The sequence below is a fragment of the Colletotrichum truncatum genome (assembly GCF_014235925.2).
Source record: "Colletotrichum truncatum strain CMES1059 chromosome Unknown Contig_0001, whole genome shotgun sequence".
Classification (NCBI taxonomy): Eukaryota; Fungi; Ascomycota; class Sordariomycetes; order Glomerellales; family Glomerellaceae; genus Colletotrichum; species Colletotrichum truncatum.
Genome location: NW_027222398.1, coordinates 10000001 through 10025394, shown reverse-complemented (window position 1 = coordinate 10025394; position 25394 = coordinate 10000001). Strand labels below are relative to the sequence as shown.

The 25394-nt window shown below is 50.9% G+C and overlaps 7 protein-coding genes across 7 annotated transcripts in view; 5 read left to right on the top strand and 2 right to left on the bottom strand.

Annotated features, from left to right (window-relative positions):
* Positions 1-92: 92 nt before the first annotated feature.
* Positions 93-1232, bottom strand: CTRU02_202805 (peptidase s1 and s6 chymotrypsin hap; the record flags this gene model as incomplete). Its single annotated transcript, XM_036728968.1, has 1 exon — positions 93-1232. One exon carries the CDS (start codon positions 1230-1232, stop codon positions 93-95), a length of 1140 nt encoding a protein of 379 aa, XP_036579483.1.
* Positions 1233-7489: 6257 nt separating this feature from the next.
* CTRU02_202804 (uncharacterized protein) lies at positions 7490-16149 on the top strand (the record flags this gene model as incomplete). Its single annotated transcript, XM_070204095.1, has 2 exons — positions 7490-7948; positions 8002-16149. 2 exons carry the CDS (start codon positions 7490-7492, stop codon positions 16147-16149), a joined length of 8607 nt encoding a protein of 2868 aa, XP_070062677.1.
* Positions 16150-16179: 30 nt separating this feature from the next.
* CTRU02_202803 (uncharacterized protein) lies at positions 16180-16581 on the top strand (the record flags this gene model as incomplete). The annotated part of the gene is made up of 1 exon (XM_070204094.1): positions 16180-16581. The coding sequence occupies one exon, from the start codon at positions 16180-16182 to the stop codon at positions 16579-16581; it is 402 nt and encodes a 133-aa protein (XP_070062676.1).
* Positions 16582-17190: 609 nt separating this feature from the next.
* Positions 17191-19936, top strand: CTRU02_202802 (C6 transcription factor; the record flags this gene model as incomplete). Its single annotated transcript, XM_070204093.1, has 9 exons — positions 17191-17405; positions 17482-17918; positions 18028-18332; positions 18389-18469; positions 18524-19125; positions 19183-19365; positions 19425-19609; positions 19631-19808; positions 19867-19936. 9 exons carry the CDS (start codon positions 17191-17193, stop codon positions 19934-19936), a joined length of 2256 nt encoding a protein of 751 aa, XP_070062675.1.
* Positions 19937-20733: 797 nt separating this feature from the next.
* Positions 20734-21746, bottom strand: CTRU02_202801 (uncharacterized protein; the record flags this gene model as incomplete). The annotated part of the gene is made up of 2 exons (XM_036728965.1): positions 20734-21346; positions 21412-21746. 2 exons carry the CDS (start codon positions 21744-21746, stop codon positions 20734-20736), a joined length of 948 nt encoding a protein of 315 aa, XP_036579480.1.
* Positions 21747-22727: 981 nt separating this feature from the next.
* CTRU02_202800 (uncharacterized protein) lies at positions 22728-23537 on the top strand (the record flags this gene model as incomplete). The annotated part of the gene is made up of 2 exons (XM_036728964.2): positions 22728-22754; positions 22824-23537. 2 exons carry the CDS (start codon positions 22728-22730, stop codon positions 23535-23537), a joined length of 741 nt encoding a protein of 246 aa, XP_036579479.2.
* A 1822-nt stretch (positions 23538-25359) lies between these two features.
* Positions 25360-25394, top strand: part of CTRU02_202799 (bifunctional p-450-like protein) — a gene marked incomplete at both ends in the record, with an annotated part of 3532 nt that continues 3497 nt past the window's right edge. Inside the window, one exon of the mRNA XM_036728963.1 lies at positions 25360-25394. This exon is cut by the window's right edge and continues 80 nt beyond it. Coding sequence (XP_036579478.1) covers positions 25360-25394 — 35 coding nt within the window.

Genomic DNA, 25394 nt, shown 5'->3' with positions numbered 1-25394 from the left:
TTGCTAACGCTCATCTTCCCACCAAGTCCTGATTTTAGAAAGATTCACATCATCCAGGTAATACCTTGCCGACGGCCGTAAAAACTATCAGTCTAAGACCTGACGAGGGTGAGGCCGTAGGTAGACAGAATCTCGTTGACGGGCTGGAAGTAGGTGGTGCCGCCAGATCTGCAGTTGCCAGAGCCTCCGGAGGTGACACCCTGGGCCTGAGCACCAGAGTAGAAAGAACCACCAGAGTCACCGGGCTCGGCGCAGACACTGGTGCGGGTGAGACCAGTGACACGTCCCTCGGCGTAGTTGACAGTGGCGGAGAAGGCACCGACGGTACCGCAGTAGACACCGGTGGTGGAGCCGGAGCGGCAGATGCTAGCTCCGACGGCAGCGACGGTGCTGCCGGAGACGGGGAGGTTGCCACGTCCGTAGCCGTTGATGTAGCCCCTGAGGACGGTGCCGCTGACGGTGCGGACGAAGGCCATGTCGGCGCTGCCGGGAAAGACAGAGCCAGAGAAGGAGCCAAGAGCGGCACCGGCGCTGGTGGTGGCGGAGTTGCCGACGCTACCGCAGTGGCCAGCGGTAACGAAACCGGTGGTGACGGCGAAGCCGATGGAGCAGCGGCCGGCACGGTTGATGTAGTAAGCGTCACCGCCGACGACGGTGGCCAGGGTGGAGGGCAGCGAGTCGACGGTTCGCACCTCGAACTCGGAAGCGACGAGACCGACCTTGGCGGCCAGAGCCTCGGCGTGGGCGGTGCTGCCGGGGAGAGCCTCGAGGATGAGCTTGTTGGAGGCAACGTCGACGAAGTACGAGGCGATGCCAGAGTCGGCGGAGGTGGTGTCGCGGGCAGCGGGCTGGTCGATGTCAATGTTGTCAAGCGCCAGCTTGGCCTCCTCAAGCTTGGTGAGGCTGTTGGGGACGACAACGGCGTTGGCACCGGCAGCGGTCACCTCAGCGGCCAGGGTCTGGTCAGTAACGCCGACATTGAGCGAGGCGCCGTCATCAGAGATCCAGGCACCGGCGAAAGCGTCACCGGCGGAGTTGCGAAGCTGCTCGATGATGTCGGTGGATCGGTGCTCGAAGGCGACACGAGCGTTGGCCTCCTCGGCGTTCAGGCCGAAGTCGCGCTTCATGGCAGCCAGGATCTTGGGGTGAAGGCTGGTTGCCGTGTCCGTGGGGGCACCATAGGCAATGGGCAGGACAACTGCGAGGAGGGCGAGAAACTTGGAGAGCTCCATGTCTGCGTTCTGAGGACAACAAGTAGATGGTGAGTGAGATGAGTGTGCGATGCTGCTGTAGAATTCTCGACTGGATGGGAAGTTTGCATCCTTATTTATACATCTCAGGGCTATATCATCGTGATGAGCATCGCGATCTTTGTTATTGCTGTTCAGAGCATGAGGCCTATACAGCACAAGCCGTTGTCAAATTCCTCCTTCCCAATACGCCAATGTCCGACCTGCGATGTGACTGCAAGTTTCCATGGCATCAAGACAAACATCAACACGGCCTTCCTCAAACGGCATCTCACAAGACGTCCGCCTTGCGATGTCACTGCAGGTTTCCATGGCATCAACACAGATATCATTACAGCCTTCCTCAAAAGGCACTTCAAAGGACATAGGCCCTGCAATGTCACAGCAGTATCAGCCGGACACTCTCCAAGGAGATGCCTCTGTAGACTATCTGCCCCTCGATGCGATAGCTTATAACCAAATAGGAAGGAGTCGAAGAGAACAGAGGTATTAGACATAGTGTTTTCGGTCGATAAGGTACAACATCTCTTCGCTGGCATAACAACTCATGCTTTCACACTCCTCTGAGCTTGGCAACATGCTAATTCAAGGCCAGAACATCGGCTTCGGACCGGCTGTATCTCCAGATTCGGCAGGCCAACAGTAATCTGCTGGCCCTTGTCGTTTCTGGCTCACAAGCCTGGTGATCGACATCTTCGGCCCGCAAGATTGGGGTTCGCCTGCAGCCGACACTAGCACGAAATCTCATGTACACGGAGAGCCCCCCTGTAATCTTCTGGCTCCCGGCAATGATCATGTGTGAGACCGCACATTACAAGCAACCGGTAGTGGTGGCATGCATCCCCGTTTTTCTTCTAGGCCAGGAACTGGAAAACGGAAAGGAATAAGGATATAGGCCAAGACTAAGTAGGATGCATAACACCAAACGGCAAGGCGACTATTATTCGCTATAGGCCTCGGTCGGGTCCTCCTTTCAGGAAGGTAACATGGTTGCTGACATGCCGAGCGTATTAGGAAGGCCAAGCGGGGTATGAAAAGGTAGAGAGGAACATGGAAATGCGTGCATAATAAGGTGATGCAGAAAACGGTGGCAGTGTTGAGAAAAGTGATTTCTTAGCACTCGAATTCTCCACCTCTTAGAGGTTGACCGGGGTAGCTAATCTATCAACCGTTGTAACCCTACTATCTCTTAGCGGCTAACGGACAACGCGCTTATGGGGGGAATTATACTGTTGCAGGTAGACACAGCTAATGCCTAGAAATTGGAACCTTGAAGGTTAGCTACGAAATATATTCCTATCCCATCGAGTGCAGCAAGACGCCATCTATGCCAAGCCTATAGCTTCCCATTATACTACCTGTCACCTTTTTCTTCTATTCGTTATCATCGGTACATGGGTGATACGTCTGTTGTTTATGTATCTTTGCCCGTTGTAATGTAGCATTCTGTCATGATAGGTACTATTGGTACCTCTGGCATAGTTGGAATTACTACCTATAGAGGATAGATGTAGGGGCAATGCCGCAGTCGAGGGGATATATCTCAATACATGGAATCACGAGACCAAGGCCTTGATTGGCTCTACCCCGCCCTTGGCGAAAATGGCGTCTTCCTGCAGTTGATGGGATATTAAGCTCTGATTAGCGGTATTTTTATTTTGTTTTTATTATTTTCTTAGCGTCTTACAGAGAGGTTATTTCAACTAGTTGGAAAGACTGCATATCGCTTAGCTAGCCCCTACATACTGCCGAGGCAGCAACACTCTAAATGAAGCTTCACAAGCACAACGTCATGTGGTAGCTATCCTCAGTATGTTTCCTAAAAGTCAAAAGCCCACGCTAGGCAATGTAAAGAATGCCGCAGGATTGGTATACGTAATGGATTTCTAGCATTGGAGGGACAATTTCCAAGAGATGGCGAAGGGCGAAGAGTATCTCAAGCTAGAATAGAGCCCAAGACGTCGTAGATGAAAATACTGGGTAAGTTGATGGCCCTCAAAGCTTGCTCGGTTGTTTACGTCGCATCGGCCAAGCTCCTACAGAACTGCACCATGATTCCGGCTCTTTGCGCGATGGCAGCATTAACAATCTCTCTCAATCAATTCATGTGCAATCAGTAAGGTCACTGATCAAGCTTTCGTGATTAAAAATAAGCTTAAAACCTGAAGGCAATGTGCAAAGACGGCATCGAAAGGGTAGGTCGCATCAAAGCTGAAGAAGATCGACAGAATGCCAACAAGTATAGACTGGGGCGCTTCCATGGACCAGTTGCACGTTATGTCATGGGATGATATGTAACAAACGATGCCCCAGAGACTCCAAATAGCTGACTGACTACTATGGCGGGGGTCCTTAACGGCTCTAGCGAGTTCATTGACCAACAACTGGAAGGATGAGCGCTTTTTAATCCGTAGTTAGTAAGGATATGACTGTCATGTTCAACGGTAGCGTGTATGAGCACAGCAACGCGGTGCATGGCCATCTCTTGACGATGCATGTCGCTGTTCTTCGCAGGTGTTATAAAGTTGAGGACTGAAGGATGGAAAGAAGGGAGTGAAAGATCAGTGAACTCATGTAGTGTTCAAATCGAGCGCCCAGGGTTTATAATACTAGAATCCGTAAGGTTAGAAGCAAGGGCAACACATTGGCTGTGAAGTATATCTTGTAACGAAACTTTCTACCCAGAAGTGTGAGGATACCTTGCTTGACGGAAAGTGTTCATCAAAACCTTGACTCAATTTTTAAGCAATGGACCATCCACAGTGGACCAAACACGTGTATCGTGAGCCTACTACTTTTTGAAACGCTCGGTGGAATCTAACACTTATAGATAATTTCTTTGCGTATACAACGCTGTGTAGAAAGGCACATCGGCATCAGGCCAATCGCACCAACATACCAACTTGGAGCCTCGTTTAGTGCTGGGGCATATATCATAGTCGGTTAATGTCTAGAAACCATTCAGCTCACATCCCTCTTTGCCATGTCTCCTTGCTTCTACCCAGCCATAGAAGCTTTGTATCCAAGAAAGAAATGCAGGTAAAGGGGCTTTGAAATAAAACAACCGCAGCTGAAAGTATCAATACTGCTTGTATGGTTGTCAGAATCTATCCGGCTCACCGAAATGGCTTTTACGAGACTGATATTGTTGCTCCTTGATTGTAAAGCAAACATTAACTGCTTTACTCTAATGGAAGCAGCTACTAGGTACTCGTAGGTCTCGGCCCCATAGTGTAAAGTCTGGAGGCTGCTCCACCGCGACGTGGAACCCACATGAGCATCTTCATGCTCGAGGTCGTCACCAACCATCTAATCAAGCTGGGTTCCAATCGCCCGGCTAGCTCAATCGGTAGAGCGTGAGACTCTTAATCTCAAGGTTGTGGGTTCGACCCCCACGTCGGGCTCAATTCCCGTCCGCGATTGACCAGCAAATCATTTTTTGCTGTTTTCAGCTGTCACCACGGCCAAGGAGCTATTGATGTTTGGCTACATGTTGTCATAGGTTTTTCTTCTTCTTTTTTTTTTTTTTTAAAGACAGCTTCCTTATGTCAGGTTTCGGGTGTCCGATACTAGTTCTCATTGTCAAAAATGTGCTGCGCCTTTTATTAATGTGGAGGTGAGCAATGTATTTGTTTGTGAGCTGAAATACGTGGATCCATTCAAAGTTGCCCACAACTTAAGCTCGAAACTAAAGAACTTCTCGTATACTTCTTACGCGGCATATCAGGTGCTTAGATTGTTACAATCCATGTCATCCGAGTTTATGCAAACGCTACCGCTAAGCGGCTAGCCAACGTCACCAGCAAGAAGGCGTTTGTGAAAGGTTCCTTGACCGGCCTCATCTTGTAACAACAATAGGCGATAGAAGAATATGCGACAAATCAACATCTGTCTATTACTCACGGAGCTAAATGAGACATCTTAGCTGTAGAAGGTCATAACCCACACGAGATTCTAACTCGCCATTCTCAACAGGTTCATGGCCAGATATTGAAACACAGTAATCCTACCTGCACTACACAGAGGTCTTATGCAGTAACTATTATTGCAGTGCAGTTCTCTCGGTAAGTTGTGGTGATTCCATGGAGCTGTGTCAGGAGCCTTTTGGACTCTCCATCATTCCATCAACATGACAAAATAGTCGAAGCCCGTGGCACTAACTGCAGTCACACAACTATATCTACTTTTGCGGATCATACATCTTGACTGCTGAGCCTGCATTCATAAGAAGAGGCGGTAGAGTGCAATCGAGATTTCCGATTGAGCCAAACTTAATCGCTGGATAGGGCTGTGGAAGGTCAAGGTCATCGCAGGTTAAGCAATTCGTAATATATAGCTGAAAGCTGTTCTGATCCGTTGTAAAAGAAACCCAATACACGGCATATGAATGGCATCGACTGCAGATAAGACTAAGAATAATCTCATTCATTCCTGTGTGTTCGACGCTTAATCTGAGCTAGCCATAGCATTTTCAGAGCTCCCAGCAAGCTGGCTTCATCTGATGTTGGTATTTGCCTCGGCTCGCATGACTACTAACAAAGGGCTCGGCCAATGTGATTGTTTTAACCTTCCCGCCCACCCCTTGCAAGAATCGAGATGCGATAGGCCCTCACATACTCTCCAGTGGCATCATCTTCATGTACGACAAGCTTTGACCACTACCTCCATAACTGAAGATGCACGTAGCACTCACCGGCTCACATGCTGGTCTGGCTACGTGTTCAAGAAATTTCTGCAACGCGTACCGAAATTGGCGGCCTGGGCATCGGCAACCATGTTGGGAGTCAAACCACATTGAATGGCATCACAAGCCTCGTTGACTTGAAGGTTACCCTGGCGATGGTGGAGCTGCGAACTCACAAATCTGATGATGCAAACGCAATTCGTCTCGACCAGAGAGAATTGCAAAAAAAAGTACAGACCACTATGTGACCCTATGTCCTCGATGTTTGGACCGACTTGGTGAGCAAACTTTTCACAACCAACCCCAAAATGACAACCAAAACAACAACACAATCAATTTACGGCTTCACTAGACGCCCACTTGGTGCCATTTACCATACAAATTGACGTCATAGGCCATCGGGTTCGACTGCGATACGTAGTATAGGAGAAGTTGAGCCACGTTTGTGGCTCGGCTCATCTGTCATGAGCTCAGACACATGGTTTGAAGGGGGACATTTTGGTTATCCACAGTGGACTACAACCTCCGTTCTGACCACATTTCCCCTTCTCCGTATCCGGGCGAGCCCTGAAACCATAGAGATGCCTCACATTACCGGGTGTCTCCAGCGTATTTCATGCGGACAAGCGGTTGCTAGACGCCGGTTCCACGTCAGCGGTAGTTTATTGCGCCCAGCGTTCGCAATGCTTGCCTGGGGGGCGCATGAATGATGTCCGTTTCTAGCAGGGAACGCCTGTCCACAACGACTGCCGCCAACACACATGTTGACGCCCAAAGCTGCCCTAAAGGATCCAATGAAAAAGGTGTCGTGGCATAAAAATCAGACGCAAGAACAACGAGACCCTTGGATGACGCCTTATAAGCCCTCTCCCGAGGCAAGGAGGATGCTGTAGATGGTTGACAGCTGTCACCAGGTTGCCCGGTGACGAAAGGAGTTGGCCCAGAACGTACCGCCCTGTTTCCCTCGATGGTGGTGCCTTTTGGCGATGGCCGTAGGAGGCTCTCCGCAGCCTTGACTCGATCGAAGGCCCATGGCGTCTCCTGGTTAACATTGTCATTTTGGATATGGATATCATGCGTTGCAAAAGGGTGCGAGGGTCCACCGCGGCCTCGTCGCGCCAACATCGGATGAGAGACCGCCGCGACTCTCTCCAATCACGGAACGAGCGGTGCACTGGCACCGATGAATCTCCTCCCATTAACGGGGTTCGGTCGACGGGTGTCGCAGGCCTGGCCCAGTCATCTCGTGGACGGGGACTGCATGATTTGTGGTAGGAACATCACGCAGGACCAGGTTTTCCCGACAATTGCTTGGGTGGAACTAGAGCTACTTGTTATTCCGGGGGCGAGGATGATATATATCGTAAACTAACGGCCACCCCGCAGCCAACGTGCGTTTCGAACGTCTGGCCAGCGTCTGTAGTCAGTCAAAACACGCGATATTTCCTCCCAAAAGTTCTGGGATTTCTCTCAATTCCACGACCAATCGAATAATCAAGAATCCTTGACCCCAATTGCACGTCGTTGAGAGCATTGTCTCTCCCACCCTCACACAATGACAGCCAAACCGGACGTTGCCACGCTCGTGGCGCAGATGAACGAGGCTCTCGCTTCGATCCACGCGACGATTGAGAGCCTTTCCGCATCCGCAGCAGAGAGCGACACAAAACTTGACGAGCTCGAGAAGAAGCGTGATAGTACTCTCGCGGAGCTCGAAGCCGCATACGAAAAAGAGCAACAAGAGCTCGCGGCCGCAAGGCAAAAAGAACTAGAGGAAATTGCAGAGCAGCGGCGCAGAGAAGATGAAGAGCGAGAAGCTCGTCGTCGGAGAGAAGACGAGGAACTCGCCGCCCGCAAAGCCAAGGAAGATGAGGAGAAGCAAAATAGCTTTGATACCAATACCCATAATGTGGAAGATGAAATGGACAACCTCATGGATAACATTGAAGATGAGGCCGCCAAGACGATCGCGGAGGGAGAAGCCAGGCTTGCGGAGCTCGAAGCGAAGAGATTGGTAAGCTTTGAAATGGAGGCGCGCAGCCGACTGCATCTAACTGTGCTTTGTAGGAACTTAACCGCTTGATTGAGGAGCAGATGAAGGCAGCTCTGCCGCCCATACCAACGCGCAAGAGGGCGCGAACAATACGCAGAACGGGGGGCACGACATCAGGCCAACCCTCTCCACTGCCAAAGGAAGACAGTGCCGCTGAAGAGAACAAGAAGTCCGAGGAAGAGGCGGCCTCAAAACCTGCCGAGGAGCCTGCCGAGGAGCGCGCGCTCGAAACTTCTCCCGAGGATAAGCCTACCGAAGAGGTTGCTGCGCCGACCGACGAGGAGAATAATGCTAAAGACGAGACGCCAGCGTCAGCGGAAGAGGCACCGGCTCAAGCGCCTGCCGAGGAAGAAAATGCTCCTGAAGGTGACGACTCCCAGCCACCAAGCGAAGAGACAGTGGCTGAAAAGAGCGTTGAGGAGTCCGCGAGCCCTGAAGAGACTCAACCTAGTGAGGACACACCCCCGACCGAGGAAGCCGCTCCACCGGTCGAGGAGGCCATTAAAGACGAGTCGAGTCCTGAACAGCCTGCCGAGGACGCGGCTGAACCGGAAGAGAGTTCCGAGCCTGCGCCTACGAAAGAAGCTAGTGAAGATGCGGCTCCCGAGAAACCCGAAGCCGAGGAGAGCGAAAAGGCCATTGCTGAAGCTGAGGAGCCTGCTCCCGCAGAGGATAATGTGGTAGCCGAGGACACTGTCGATGTCGCACCAGCTGAAGCAGCCGCCGAAACTGTAGATTCTCCCACTGATGAGCCTGATGCCACGAATGAAAGGTCTGTCGAAGAGGAGACTGTTGCCGCAGCGGAGGCATCTACAGAAGACGCTCCGGTAGAGGAGACACCTGCTGTTGAAGAGGCGCCTGTAACGGATGGTGTCAAAGACGAGGAAGCTCCAGATGGCGAGACGGCTGCAGATGAAGTAACGGCAACAGAGGCACCAACAGAAGAAGCTCCTTCTGAAGAAGCTCAGGCCGAAGAAACTACTGCTGAAGAAGCATCAGCTGCAGAGGCTCCTGAGGAGAAAGCTCCCGCTGAGGAAGCACCAACAGAAGCCACTGCTGAGGAACCTGTTGTTGAGGAGACCCCGGCTGGCGAGACTTCTGCTGAAGATGCCGCAGCTGAAGCTTCGAGTGAAGAAAAGCCAACAGAGGAGCCTCCCAATGATGAAGTTCCACCTGCGGAGACACCAACAGAAGAAGCTCCTGCTGAAGAGCAAGCTCCCTCTGACGAAATTTCTACCGAGAAGCCTCCAGCTGAAGAGACAACAAAAGAAGAAGCCACTGCTGACGAAGCTCCGGCTGAAGAAACGGCAGTTGAAGAAATACCTGCTGCTGATGCTCCTACAGAAGAGGCACCAGCAGGAGAAGCTGTTGCTGAGGAGCCTGCCACTGCGGAACCTGTTGAAGAAGCGCCAGCTGACAAAGCTCCTGAAGAGCAAACCCCCACAGAAGAGGTTTTTACCGAAGAACCCCCAGCTGAAGAGGCACCAATAGAAGCCACTCCTGAGGAACCTGTTTCCAAGGAGGCTCCAGCTGATGAGACTTCAGCTGAAGATGCCGCAGCTGAACCTTCCAGTGAAGATAAACCAGCAGAGGAGACCCCCAATGATGAAGATCCATCTGCGGAAGCAGCAACTGTTCAAAAGGCCTCCGTTGAAGAGCCTCCGGCTGCTGAAGACGCTCCTACTAAGGAACAACCGGAAGATGAGACACCAGCAGAGGAACCAACAGCAGAAGCTTCTACAGAAGAGGCATCGACAGAAGAGGCGGTCGCTAAGGAAATCCCCGCTGAAGAAGCTCCAGCCGATGAGGCGCCATCAGAGGAAACAACAGCAGACAGCGCTGCTGAAGCCGGTGATGCTTCTGAGGAAATACCCGTTGCTGAAGAGGCACTAGCGGAGGAGGTACCCAAAGAAATCCCAACCACTTCTGAAGATGTGTCTGCTGCAGAGACTATAGAGGAAGAGGCACCACCAGAAGAATCGGCTGCCGAAGAACCTCCCGCTGAAGAAACATCCAATGAAGAGGCTCCGGCTGAAGCGGGTGCCCCTGCTGAAGAACCCCAAGTCCTCGAAGCATCCGTTCCGAAGGAAGAATCAACAGTAGAAGCTCCAGCAGAAGATTCAGTTGACGCACAAAATCCAACAGGGGAAGAAGTCCTTGGTGGCGAGGAGGAACTAGCAGACAAGCCAGGCCCGGCTGAAGATGCCCCGACGGAAGAGCCCTCAGAATCGAAAGAGCATGAAGACAGCCCTCCTGCTGGGGGCACCGATACTGCCGAGATCTTGGCCGAGGAAGCAAACCCTGAGGAAATGAACAATGATCCCTCGGAAACGGAAGTAGAACAGTCTACCGATCAAGTAACAGATGGTGAAGTTCAAGAGACAACCATACCTGAAGTTTCGTCAAAGGCTGTTGTCGAAGAGCCTATCGGAGAAGAAGCTCCCACTGAAGATGTCTCCGAAGAGCAGAGTGAAGAACCATCAGCGGAGCAAGTTGATGATGCAGCCAAGTCAACGGAAGACCGAGACGTGCTTGAAGTGAAGTCGGAGTCTATGGCCATCGAGCCAGACCATGAGGAGGCGGATGTGCCGGACGAAGCGCCAAGCCAAGAACATGCGACTACGACCGATGAAACTTCAGCCCAAGCCGAGGTTCCTAGTCAGGCGGAAGAGACCTCTGCAGAAACTGAAGTCAAGCCAGAGGAGAGTTCGTCCACCCTGGAACCTGTTCCTGAAGCTGAGGCACCCGAAGAGGCTCACGATCTAGAAGGGGGGACTGACAATTCTCCAGCGGAGAACGCTGTTCCTGAAGATACCACACATGTCGATGGTGGCGATGTTGAGGCAGAGGCGTCTACAGATGCACAAGATACTGAAGGAGCCCCAGATTCTGGTGAACCTCTCCAAGAGGAAGCTTTGGAAGAAGACGAAACTCAGAAGGCTGAAGAGGAGGCACCCACTAAGCAAGATGAACCTGATGATCAGCAAACTACTATTGAGGATGAGTCTTCCACGTCGAAAGAACCTCCAAAAGAGGAATCCTCAGACACGGTGGAGGCGGACACATCGGTGAACGAGCAAGCTGAACAACAAAGTGCAGATGATGCCGCTCCATCGAATGCTCCAATGTCGGCAGATGCCGACGCTGCAGATGAGTCGGACGTTCTGGACAAGTCTGAGGAGGTTGCCGAAGCTTCACAGAATGAGGTACCGGTTGATCAAGATGCGCCTGCCGAATCTCATGATGTCTCAGCTTCTGAGGGCCAAGAAAATGAGACGGTCCAGGATTCCGGACCGTCTCAGGAAGTTGAGGCAGTAGATGAGGCCGAAAAGCATGAATCGCTAGACAGTCAAACTGCGAATGAGCAAGACCTCGAAGGCGCAGAAGATGACCAGCTCGTTGACACCACCAAGCCTAATGAGGTTATTGATCTAGAAGACTCAGTTGCAGAAGTCGAGGCGCAACCCCAGCCTGATTCGCAAGAGGATCCAGCGGAAGTTAGTGAATCACCCCAGACAACTCAAGAGGAGGAGCATGTACCAACCACTGCCAGTAAAGATCTTGAAGATGGAGATCCCGAACACAGGGACTCTTCACATTCGGATGGAGAAGAACTCGCTCGTGGTGTCCCTGACGCAGCTCAAGAAGATTCCGCTTCTAGACCTTCTGACGCCCCCACCGACACCCCGACTGATTTAACAGAAGCTGTTGAAGCTGATGTAACGAAGGAGGCTGCAGACAATGTTGAGACTCACGAGTCGGAAGACGCTAAAGTTGAAGAGGGGCATGTTGCTGAAGGCGATAACCAAATTGTGTCCGTTGATGTGGAGCATGAGGTTAAAAACGATGAAGTCGATAATTCTCCAAGTCAACTCGACGAGAATGCAACGAAGGAGGTGCCCACGGACTCTGCAGATGAGACAACGCCTGTGGATAATGAAGATTCCGCATCTAAATTGGCAGAGTCTGCGCAGTATGTGGAAGATAACACAGCTGCAAAGGATACGCACGATGAAGAAGCGGAAAGTAAGCACGAGGACAATCTGTCGCCAGAAGCATTGGAGCACCAAGAGACCGAACATGTTGATGAGGCCTCGCATCTCAGCCAGGAGGCTCAAGACGAATCAAAGGATGCAGATGTGCACGATGACCATGACGAGGAACAAAAAGTCATGAGTGCAGACTCCTTTGACCAGGATAAGATGGTGCCCGCTGAGACTGTGGATGGGGAAGATCAAGAGGAAAACACCATGGGTGACGAAGATGCAAAAGAGCACCATGAGGCAGAAGTCGACGAACATAGCGCTACGCAGATCTCGGTTGAAGATCCATATGTGCAAAATGCTAGCTTCGATGACTCTTACGTCCTCGAAGAAAAGCCCGACCTCTCCGTCATCACTGAGCACACCGAACCTGCAACCTCGACCGCTGGAGACACATCTGAGCTCGCTGCCAAGACCTATGATCCTCAGCAGCAAGAACGCAGCCTCTCTGAAGCTCCAGATGTAGCCCTGGATAGTTCATATGTAACCGAGCATACGGATATGGACATGGATCAGAGCTACGAACAAGACCAAGAGCATCAAGAAGCCTTCAAGCAGAGTGTTCCATTGGCCAATCCTGACGACAGTTTTTCATCGACCAAGCAAGTCCATTTCGATGACGAGGATGACAACCACTCGTCGCCTGTCCTCAGCGTTCGGGAAGAAAGCGATGTCGAGGAATTCGATGAGACTCGGAATAACCCCTTTGCGAGGCCCAACGCCGCAACCTATGAGATTCAAGCACGTCAGGCACAGCAAGAGGCATTCAATCCATTTGCTCAGACAGCAGGGGTTGAGAGTTTCGGATCGACTCGGGAGGCGTCACAAAACCCATTCGCGGTGCGGACTGTCAGTCATGAGAAAGAAACCGTTTCCAACCCGTTTGCCAGAAACACGACTAGTGCTGCAGACAACTTCTTGCGTTCTGCAAGTGCCTTCGGGAACCACTCAGAAGAGGACCAAGCTCGAGATATGCCAACCACCAACCCATTTGCTAGGAGCACCTCATCTACCGACCAAAGCTTCTTGCCGACAGCAAGCACTCTTGGACAGATGAACACAACCCAGGTTGACGAGTCCTATAACAACCCTTTCGCTCGGAGTGTCGGATCTGACAGCAGCTTCCTTCCCACCGCAAGCACTCTCGGAAATGCCCCAATAGACGCCTCATACAACAACCCATTCGCGGCCGGGTTCAGCAGCACCGCGGGTGGAGATGCCGAGCAAACAAGATTCCACCAGTCTGTCGACAGCGGGGAACAGTGGGAAGACTCGGATGAAGATGGTGAAGATCCATTCAGCCTTGGTGCTGGCCAACTAGCCCATAGCACCAGTCCCTTAACCTCTAGGTATCTTGCACCAACACCACTGGAACCTATCCAGGAGCGTTACAACAGCGAGTTGGAGGACATGGATTCGGACTCTGAGGAGACAGAGAGCCTAAGCACCTCGCAGCAACTACCCTCTGCACAGCCCCGAGCCCCTCCCCCTATGCCAAGCATTGCAGAAGGCTACAGTCAAGGACTTGATGACTCCGAAGAAGACGGAGAACAATGGAGTTCCAATGTTCCCCAGTCGACTTCTCTTTCGTCTTCCCAGTACAGAGCGACGTCCCCAATTCCCCCACCCCCTAGCGTATTGAACTCACAAGCCAACTACGGCCTGCAACTGGAAGATTCTTCAGAAGAGGAGCAGAATGACTGGGATTCAGCTTTTACACCTGTTCATCCACCTCCTCCTCCGCCGCCACGCGCGGCAAGTTCACAGGGTCATCATATTCAAGAGCAATTGGACTCAAGTGAGGACGAAATCCCCTACAATGAAAATATCGCTCGACCTGGTCAGTTCCCCATTTCATCAACATCTCAATTCAGGGCAGCCCCGCCCCCAGTTCCGCCTCCGCGGACGTTAAGTTCTCAAGGGCACTATCGCCAGGAACTCGAAGACTCCAGTGACGAAGTAGAGGATATGGATGATGCCTGGGATTCAAATGCCACTCGACCCGGCCAGATGCAAACTCTGTCGACGTCGCAGTACACGGCGACCCCACCACCGCCTCCGCCTCCGCGTGCCCCCAGCGCACAGGACCGCTACCGTCAGGAACTCGAAGACTCCGACAGTGAAGGAAACGAAGAAACGTGGAACTCGAATGCTAATACATATGGTCAGACACCGGAAGTGATGGTATCAGCCAACAATCCGTTCACAAGGAACAGCCTATTGGAAACCAACATGATGAGGCCAGCCAGCCCGATAGCCCAGCAGAGCCCGATGCAAACATCATACACGGGGTCGGGACTCAGAAGCAGTCTGGATCCTCAAAGTCATCCAAGAGAAGAAGAAGGGGAAGAAAGCGATGATTCATGGGAGAACATCAACCAACGCGGTGAGGCAGCCAACATAATGGCTGATTCAGGATTCACCGCGGCTACGCCACAGCTGCGTGTCGACGACTACGAGCAGCAATGGCCCAACGCAAGCAATGACCAGATTTCTACAACCTCGACCTACCCGGTACCGGCAGGCAGAGGGGATTTCACAGACACTGATTCCCAGGATTACGTTACTCCTTTAGCCTCGGCCGAATTCAGCACTTCTCCGCAGTACAGCCAGGGCGCCATGAACTCACCAAGGCACCTTGCCGCTTCTGACAACAAGTACAGTGGCGTCGAAGAAGAATACGGCCAAGTCACCTCTAGCGCAGCTTATAGGCAGGAAGAAACACCGGGCCACATGGAGGACTCGGATGATGACAGTGATTATGACGCTTCAAAGGCACCCGCTTTCCTGACTCAGTTCGGCGCTCCTCAACAGAACACATCGGATCAGCCGGTCCTGGAGCAAGTCATCGATTCCTTCCAAAGCGACGAAGAAGATGGGCCCAAAACAGCAGTCATGACATACGAAGAACCCGTCACTCAGTATGCTTCTTCCAGGTTTGGGTCATCAATGTGGCGTGACGAGCTTCGATCGCCAACATTGTTTGGCGCTACAAGACACAGCCGTTCTGGGTCTCTGAGAGAGGAGTTGCACAGGTCTCAAGCTGAGCATAGCCCTACAACTCCCCTCCGGATCCAGCAGTCCCAACCTGAAGTACATGTTCAAGAGGTCCACAGTCCTGAGGAAGCTGAGATTCATGGCCAAACAGAATTCCTCGGCCAACCAGCGGAAGTATACAGACAGGACGAAAATGCTACGCAACAAGATCGGATGTACGGGCAACCGCAGTTCAGCCCGGACTTCCAGCATTCTCAGCACTCCCAGCTATCTTCACTAGAAGCAGAACTACAGGAGGCGGATGAGAGCTCAGAGGAAGAGGCAGAGCAAAGGACCCCGCAGTTGGCTCCTCAACCAAACGAGCAAGCCCTCGACGTGAGCCCCTTGGTCTTGCAACAGGAGTCGCCAGCAACGCCTTCACGTGGCACGCCCTCTACTCCCTCTCGTGGCCTTTCAAACAGTAGACACAATCCTGATCGGCCGCAGACACCACCTAGTCAGCCGGTCTTGGAAGAGGAGATAGATCCCGAAGCGTTCATTCCACGAGATGTGACCAATGTCCCCTGGCACGCTCGAAATGACTCTGTTCCGCACTCAATGCGAAGCCAGAGTACGATTGACTCCATGGCATCGTCGCCTATTCACTCGGCGCTGCATGCTGACAAACACGAACCTGTCATTCGAGATTCTTGGCCAGCCACCGCCATTCACAATATCACACGACCACGCAACGATTCCGCATTGACAGACCGTTCGTACGATGATCCATTCAAGTATGAGAGAGGCACCAAGGCTTTGCATGGGGCAACAGGCTCCGTGGGCTCAAGTTCAGACAGCCCGCCTCGTGCTTCGGGCACCGGAAACTCACCGGGAAGTCTGATTAGCAGGATGCGTGGTATTTTCGAGGGCGGCCAAGCCAAGGAGCAAGACCCTCCAAGCCCGGTCCGGTCACGACCGGTCTCGGGTGTCTTTCATCCCGTCCGGCGCACCAACCCAGGCAGCGAAGAGGAAAACAGCCGTGGATTTCAGCGGAAAGCTGGGTTTCTCAACGAAGCCGAAGACGAAGTTGACGAGCAGAGCGCACTCTTACGAAACTCTGCTGGCGGGTTGGAGGCAAATTGACCACGCTCGGGCGGAGCGGGGCTCAAAGTCATGAGGGTGAAGCGGGACGCAGAGTACGACGACGAGGACATGAACGAGCGCCCGAAGTGGAAGTACCGAAAAGATGCGAGTGGCCTCAGGGTGCCGGTGATCTGTACCGAGGTGCGCGAGCCCGAAGAGCCCTCTGGCGAGAGCGTATATCGTCTTGCGTGGCTGTTTGTTGAAGGATGGCGACACAAGCTCCAGAAGGCCGGAGACATGGTCGAGAAGAGTCGATGGGAGTGGGAGATTGACGGCGTCAGAACTGTTTGCACACACAGCCGCGCATCGAGTTTAGATTTTGGCGTAGTCATGACGGATGCCCGCCTACGTGTGCCGGACAAGTTGGGAAAGAAGAAAAAGCACAGGAAGTCTGTTCATTGGGCGTTGGATGAAATCAAAGTACATGGATGATACTTACGAGTAATGGTTATAAGCATGGTTATGGATTATTGATGGTACGGATTATGGACATGGATAGAAGATAATGATATAATGATTTGATGTTTTTTGGCGGTTGAGATTGAAGCAAAATTCCCTTCACACTATTCCAGCGCAATGACGATGTGGTTTGAGTTGAGGAGACTAAAAGTTGAGGTGAGGAGAATGCGTCTGGGATGCATGTTCTAAACCTTTTCTGTCTAGCCAAGGTTGTCAGCGGCTCTAGTGCTCGGACCGTTGGTATCCCCGCAGGCCGACGATCATCGACGCCTCTTTCATACTCCTCAAGGACAAAACCCCCATCACCTTTCTCACATGTCATTAGCTAAGCCACATCCTCGGCGAAACAGTTTGACATAGACAAGTGTTGTGACCGCACATCCTATCGATTCTCTCACGTATCAACGATAACATTTGCACTTGCTGCAAGATTATCGAAACTAAGAAGGGTAAGACAGCCAGCTATTACTCGATGTAGAATGGATGGAGAACAACCTTACATGAATGGTATCCTGGCAAAGCGATAACGTTACAGGCCCTTTCAAGCTCTTTATCATCGCCTAATTCGGCAAGCCGCAGGAAATGTCCCAGAAACAACATGATGAGTTCCCATCTGCCAATGCATCAACTTCCGCATCGTCGCCTGCGGTTGTTCGAACATTCAAGCGGGCGGCGGTAGCTTGCAAAGCTTGCAACCTGAGAAAAGTGAGATGCACCGTCACATTATCCGGCCCTCCATGCGCCAACTGCTCTGTGGATGGCATTACATGCGAGGTTCTGAGTCGCAAACGACGCCGGTAGGTCCTTTCTCATTTACCTCTTTACCTTTTTTGTGACTTTGTATCTTTGGATAAAAGACTCTAACTTGAAAAGAAACTCGGATCAACTACCCGTGGACTCAGGCGGGGCCGCTGGTGGTGAGAGCTCGTTGATCGTCATCCCACAAAGAGGCCATCTCAAACGTCGTCTGGTGGCACAACCAACTCCTGACCCATCTCCCAGAGAACATGGGGAGGCCAATGGGAATGGGAGCACTCGTGGCACATCGGCACCTGCGGAGGAAAATAACCATCAGGAGGCAAACCGCCCCTCTATGTCTTCAACTCCCCCAGAGCTCGCGAGGACAACATCGGTCAGCGGGACATCTGCCCCCGCTTCTCGACCTTATGATGCCGTAAGAGCTCTGCTTCCCACCAGCAATCAACGGTCTGCTCCGGATCCATCCGACGCCACAGAGGACAGCTCCGCCTATGCTGAGACTTTGGAAGGTGGTAAGAATTGTGAAAGCGGATGTGTCCCTTTCTACCCTGGTAAGATACTTTCCATTTGTCGGCTGTGTTGACAGCTACCAAGCTTCACCCTGGCTGCGTGAAGCTTTTTACCTTCCAAGACATGGATCCTACTTACACTACACAATAGGAGATCAGCGGGGTCCCGCATTCTTGATCGATATCTGTGAGCCCAACAGATCCTCCAAAGACAACCATTTCCTAGTGCCTATGCCGTCAATCAAGGCTCTCTCACCAGAAGATGTCAATTATTTGCGAATTAAAGGCGCTTTCGCGCTGCCTGCACCTCGCCTTCGAGATACCATGATTAGATGTTATTTCCATTACGTTCATCCATTCGCGCCGATTTTAGATGCAACTGAATTCATCACCGAGTATGAGAAAGGCCGACAGAGCCTTTTACTATTATGGAGCATGTTCATCGCTGCGGCAAGCGTAAGTTGTAATACATGAGTGGCATCACGGCCTTATGTTCTAACTCTCTGCTACAGTTCGTCGATGACAATATCTTGACTGAGGACTTTTACACCTCCAGAAGAGCCCTTAAAAGGGCCATGTATCAGCGTGCAAAGGTTCGCCTGCATCTTTTTCATCATCAAGCCAACGCCCTGGCTGACTAGTTTTAGGCTCTTTATGATGCGGATTACGAGAAAGACAAGGTCACGCTTATCCAATCAGTCTTTCTAATGGGACACTGGTATACTAGCACGGATGACCGAGCCGGACCGTGGCATTGGAACGGTATAGCCATCAGCCTCTCACACACAATCGGACTTCACCGCCTCAACGTATCAGTGAACCAGCAGGCTTCCCAGGGAACAAAACCATTCTGGCAACGACTCTGGTGGTCTGTGTACACCCGAGAAGTCTGGCTGTCGCTCGGACTCGGTAGGCCAATGCGCATCGCTTTTGACGATTTTGATACGCCTATCCCAACTGCTTGCGCTGCAGACGTCCTCTCGCCTGAGGTAGCGAATAACCTCGGCCAAAAGTACCTTCCTGGAGAGCTCGGTCTCTTGTTTGAGATCTGGCTTGCATTCGTCGGATTGAGCGCGGCACTGAGCAACATTCTTGCGGCGAACTACAGAGTCAAGGGTATCAAACCGTCCAAAACTGAGATTGAGCGGAGCGAGAGCCAGCTTCGGGCGTATCAGTACAGAGTACCAGAGGGTACTGACCAGAGCCGGGTTGTTGCATCTCATATCTACCAGTTCAAGCTTTACTTTGAGTAAGTTGTTGCTCTGCAGTTATTAAATCCGAGACTGAAAAGTTAACCTGTTTTTAGAACGTCCATTATTGTTCTTTATCGGCCTTTTATTCTTGATACCCCGAGAGAGATTCCAGCTGCTGACCAGGGTAGTTGGAGGACCTTTGCTTGCCAGAAGACCAGAACAGCCGCATCCAATGCTAGTGCCGCAGTAAACTCCATGATGGCAGAGGATCTCATCCGTTTGTGCCACACCATCACGTAAGAGTTAAGGAAAGAAAGAAAAGAGTGCCTACTTTGGTTGCTGACACAGTTCGCAGAGTGATCGCAATGGGGCCGCCAATGCAAATCCATCTCTTCGAATCAACATCTTCCAAGCCCATGGCTCGTCAGATGGGAAGACACAACCTCGCGCTATGTATGGTAGCCATGGATGAGTTAAGGAAGCCATACATATCTGCAGAGGCATCATATAAGCTCTTTGAGACCGCGATCAACAAGGTCGATAACGCGCCTCCATACCCAGAACACCAACCATCTCCCGCTGGCCCCACGACATCTGCAATGTCCGACAATACAGCAGTGAATAGCATGTTTACCGACTGGCCTGATGGATACGGTCTGGGGAGTGCAAATATCATTACAGATATGTGGACTCCAATGCCGAATGCATACCCAGACAGCAGCTCAATTTCCGGGACACAGTGAGTGCATTTGCTACACCAAGTTTGCTCGGAACCATTGATAACTGACTAGTCACAGCACTGATGCTTGGCTTGACATACAGTCCATGGATAGGCTGTGGACACTCGACGACTTCAGTTTGCCGTAAACTGACCAATCAACGACCAAATGAAGGGACGAGTTACGTTGCTCATGATTCAAGCTTTAGATGAAAAGGACATCATTCATTTCATCGAGCAAGGTCAAAAACCATGCTGTCTCCAGAGCCAAGAAGAAAGGGATATGATGGTTAACTCATCGGACGGGTTTTGAAAACATGCCGACAGGATAACATTATCAAAACGGTCTTCGGTTCAACTCAGTCTTATTTATCGCCACGTCGTACAGAACATCATCAGCAAGGCCTCCTATTTGACTGAATACGCCGCATTTGCGCAAACCCTGAGCGCGTTGGACCCACATACTGCCGAGGTGGGGCGGCCGAGGTGCCTCGGTACTTTTGACGCATTTGGCACTGACATATGATCATCTGTTTTCGCCGCTATCACTCACCATCTTATTGTAATAATTTCACAGGGGAGAGCATAGGGAATGTAGCATGAGAATTGTAAGATATGTGTTTGCTAGGATGAGTTCTTCATCTAATTCAAATGTAATAAGGAAGGCCATCGGTAATATCTGTGAGCAAAAGCGCACGCAAAACGATGATAGGATTGCGTCTGACGTGATCCAACAACATAGATATCTCAAACCCAAGAACCAAATAATACCCAGATGACATACGTTAAGAGTTCTACTTCAAAATTTTCGTCGTTCGAGTTCTATTTGTCAAGTTGACAATGGTCTTTAATCATAGTCTGGTAGTAGCATTGAGTAGACTTATTCTAGCTTATTTCAATGATCTGACACATAGATTTGAAGTTGAAGTTTCAATTCCGCAAAGGTCTATAGCTTGGCCTTGAGTCCAGAGATAGATTCATCTGCCCCCTGCTTCCACCAAGGCCAGAACGGCAAAGCAGCCCTATCAATATCTCCAGAAAATGCTGGCTTTCTCTTCTCCATGAACGCCTTGATGCCTTCTACGTTATCTGCCGACCCTGCAGCTGCAATAAAGACTCTAGAGTCTAGTATGTGCGTTTCTTCAGGCGTACTGGGGCAATACAACATCAAATCTCTCATCATCTTGGTGCTCGTAAGCGATGTGTTCTCAGCTATATCAATTGCTGTCTCAATGGCGTATTTGAGCGTGTCCTCTGGGGTTGAACAGAGCTTTGAAAAGAGGCCGCTAACCATGGGATCGGATGCAGAGTATATGTTACCCGTTGTCATTATATGCATAGCTTTTGAAAGTCCAATGAGCTTGGGAAGGTAAAAGGCGCTGAGAGATTCCATCGTGAAACCGCGGCGGGCAAAAGGCATGCTGATTTTGGCGTCTTTCCAAGCTACTCGGATCGTTGCCGACATCATTGAAGTAAGACCGAAGCCTGCTGCCGCGCCGTTCACTGCAACAATCGTTGGCTTGATGCAATTCGACATAGCCAAGGCGACTCGGCCACCTCTGCGAGATCTCTGTTAGTGGACGTTCCAACCATGGTGTATGTTGAGCTCTCTTTGTTGACTTACGGGTCTTTCCAATGCTTCATTGTCTCTTCATTTTGCTTGATCTTCATAAGCCCCTTGGGCCCGTCTGAGAGATCCATTCCCACACAGTAGGATTTCCCTGCTCCAGTGAGCACAATGGCCCTCACACGCTCATCTCTATTTAAGATGTCGTAAGCGGACTCTAGCTCATTGAGAATATTTTGATTCACGGCATTGTGCTTCTGAGGCCTGCTGAGCGTGATAACGATCACCTTGGTAGCTGTAGGTGCGTCAGCCGGAACATGGCTGATGATGATGTCCTTGTAGCTCGTAGACGTATAAGACACAGGAATTGGGAGATCAGAGCTGCGATACATGTCGTTTGTTGATTATATTATGGCTTTTGTATGATTGATGGAGGCTTCCAAAAACACAATTTCATAGACTATGATGATCAACCTGGCTATATATGCCTTCACCATCCTCTACTCTTGGCGAATCCTGATATGCTACTTCTACCTAGTTCATGAGTATGTAAAATAATAATCAGATATTATTTATTTAGCCTCGGCTTCGTTGCTGAACTGATTAAGCTTTAGCGGTGCAAGTCCGTCGATTTCATATTCTCGAAGAGGAATGGCCCGCCAGCTTGTGAAAGAAAGCGTCCATTATGTCGCTAGGAATGTCAATTTTGCAACACACTTAACACCGTGGGAAAGAGTACGTAGAAAGTATCTAACCAAGTGCCACCTAAGCCATCTGGTAACTCGGACGATATGAAGCCTTCATCGGGCTACTCCAGCCAATCATTGAATACCTAACTTGGGAAGCCCACAAAGTACCGAGGTTCTGCTTCCACATGCTAGGACGTTTTGATGTTTGCTTCAACTATCTGCGCCAAGCCTTGAGTTGTTGAATTTCGGTCTCCATCCGGAGAAGTGTCCTCTTTGGTGAAGATTCTTTCTGCCTCTTCGTGTGGTTTGTGATTTTCGAGCTGCATCGCGCAAAGGGCCAGGATGCCTGTCTCAACAAGTGTTGGAGCACATCCCAACGGAAAGGGTTTGAACAGCGAAACCCGCGAAAAAGCTCCAGTTTCATTATGGGTTCATTACGAGCCTCTCAAAGAATGTTAAGGCTTTTGGGAATGGCCGATTTCGAGATTTAGTATATCAGTGATTGGTAGGTATTGCTATCAAATCGAAAAGCAAAACTGAGAACATTCAACTCCTAGACTTTGCAAGAAAGGTCCCAAACAATCGAAAATGACAGTAGTTTGGAGCAGTCCCGCCTCTTACGGGCAACTGGTGTTTTCGCTTTTGAATGTTAGGACATTGCTGATTGCGCTTGCGTTGGCAAACATGAAAACTTGGCATTTCATGTGGACGGTACGTCGGCGAAAAACACCCACAACTCCAGCTGATTCTTATTCAAAGGCTAAACTATGATTTGAACAGATTCGCTTCCTCCGCACCTTCATCCGCCGCCTCACGGATACTGCTCCTCCCAAACACCTCAGCCCACGATGTCTCTTCCTCCCCGCCATCTCCGCAACCCGATCCCCCCTGCTCGAGTGCGACTACAACATGCACAAGTCCAACTCAAAGTACTTTACCGATCTCGACATGTCGCGCGGCAACATCAGTCTCGTTCTCTTTCGGAAGCCTTTCAACCCGTTCCCTGGGCCCAAACACTTTATCATGATTCTCGGAGGCGCAAATTGTGTGTGGCGCAAGGAGATCGCGCCCTACGAAGCTTACGAACTATGGACACGGGTATTGTCATGGGATGAGAAGTGGATATACTTGGTCTCCCACTTTGTTAAAGCAGGGAAGTTTGTTCCTAGCGAGTATGCGATGCAACCGGGCGATACGAAGCCGAAGAAGGGCAGGGCAACCGGCGGCAAGGAGGTTGATGTTCAAAAAGCCGTCTTCGCGTCCTCCATTGCGAGATACGTTTTCAAGAACGGCAGGAAGACTGTACCCCCGGAAGAAGTGCTGACGGAATGCGGCCTACTTCCTCAAGATGAGGCTGAAAGGGCCGAGGTCGAGAGGCTACGGATGAAATGGCTGCCAATTGCTCAACTCAAGTCGGGGTGGGACTCCGTACACGGCCTGTTTGAACCGACAGAGCTTGCTCTCGGCCGGTACACCGACTTCTGGTGGCGGTAGGGATTTCCTGGCAACTGTTGCAAAGGTAGAGCTTATTCTGTCAAAATACGAATTAGAGGTTCCTTGCTAGCTCAGTTTTAGCGCGTCGCGAATAGAAAAGGGTAAAGATCGATGCTATATGTTGCATGCTGCAGATCTGGTTACCCATTACAAGATATGTTGTTGACGAGGTGATATTGTTGTTGATGTGACGAGCAACTGTTACGAAGTGGGATTTCCGCCAAGAGTCTTCTATTAAATTGTGGTTTTGTTTATTACTTTCTGTAATCCATTATTGTATCCGTGGATAAAGTGTAAAAAGTTAATTTCAAGATCGTCAATGGAGAATGACCACAAAGTCTAGACGTCAGAATCTTAGACATCACATCCCGCTTCACCCACATTCTTTAGGGGGTCTCAGTACGTGTCTGGGCCCATTGCAGATCTGCACAGCTGGCTGCAGTCCGAAACCTTCGGTATTTAGGGCGCCCAACTGGTATTATGCCGCGTCATTTTGTCTGTGTTCCCCGCAATCTGCAACCGAGAACGAACTCGTCATGTAGGAGGACAAGCCCTCAAAAAACACGATTCGCACAAATTGGCGTCCACAACGGAGGTTGAAAGGACTCCCAAAGTGCCTCATACCGTGCCGAGCTGCAAGAACAAAGTCTTAACGGTAGGCTGAGACCGTGGATTCCGTAGAAGCTTGCGGAGCGGGAGACGTCCCGTTTCGGTCTGTCCGACGGAGCGGGATGGGGCAACATTGCTGCCGGCACTTCAAGAACTACCTTATTCCGCGTAGACGGCACTGGAATGTTGGCGCTCACTAACCTGTTCTGCCTGGCCAGGGTGCTAGGGGAAAGGGAGTAGCTTAAGCCGCACCCCCCTGGCATCAAACGGTTGGGACCGGCAGCCATTTGTCGCTCGTTGGGGACCCTTGAGTGGCCATTTAGCTACATGTGTACGGGGAATGGTCTCATTAATCGGTGGCCTCGGCACAACCTTTTTCGTTTTTTTCCAATTAGGCACGAGAGATAATAGGACCAGCAAGGGGGGGATCAAAACCGAACATTCAGTGCTTACGGGCCGGACCTGGACCCCCCTTGACTCACCGCCTACAGGTTGCAGACTTAACACCTTACATATTCTGTAGTGGCACGGAATAGCAATGTTCTGCAGCACATCGGTGTTTTGCTCCTTAATCCGTAACCCGGTCGCATGGTAATGAAGGCCACCTCAGCAAAGGGGGGAACGGAGAATAGGAGAATCGGAGGATCAGATAATCAGAAACGGAGACTTAATGACAAGGAAGTTCTTTAGAAAGTCTGTTTGCAGAAGCCACTGCGAAGCATTCAAACGTCGGCGCGGATTTGGAAAGGCGCCGAATGCCTTGTTTCACCACAGACGGTGACGGACGGCATGGCCGACTAGGGTCGATGACCTACCTGTACGACTCCGTTCATCTTGACCATTGACGTTGCCGGGATTAGTCCACCCGTCGCCGTGGAAAAGTGGGATTGGGAAATCTTTTTCGGGAATGATATCAGCGTTCATCCTGGTGCTCCACGCATGATGATGGGACCGAGGCATAACACTGACACCATATCAAGGGAGATTAGCCACGTCCTCAGGGCGACACCAAGCCTTTTGCGATTGTGAATATTATCAGTCTTATATCCCCTCTCAAAAGTTTCACTTTTTGGTTCCTGTCTACTTCAGGTCAAGGTGCATCTGTCCTAGATTCCTGGGTGTCCTGGGATCCAACACAATAATTAGACACACACAGACACACACACACACACACATACACACACAAATAACTCATCACCACAAACTTTTCAGCATGTTAGAAACAGTACCAATCCCGGAGCCTTCAGG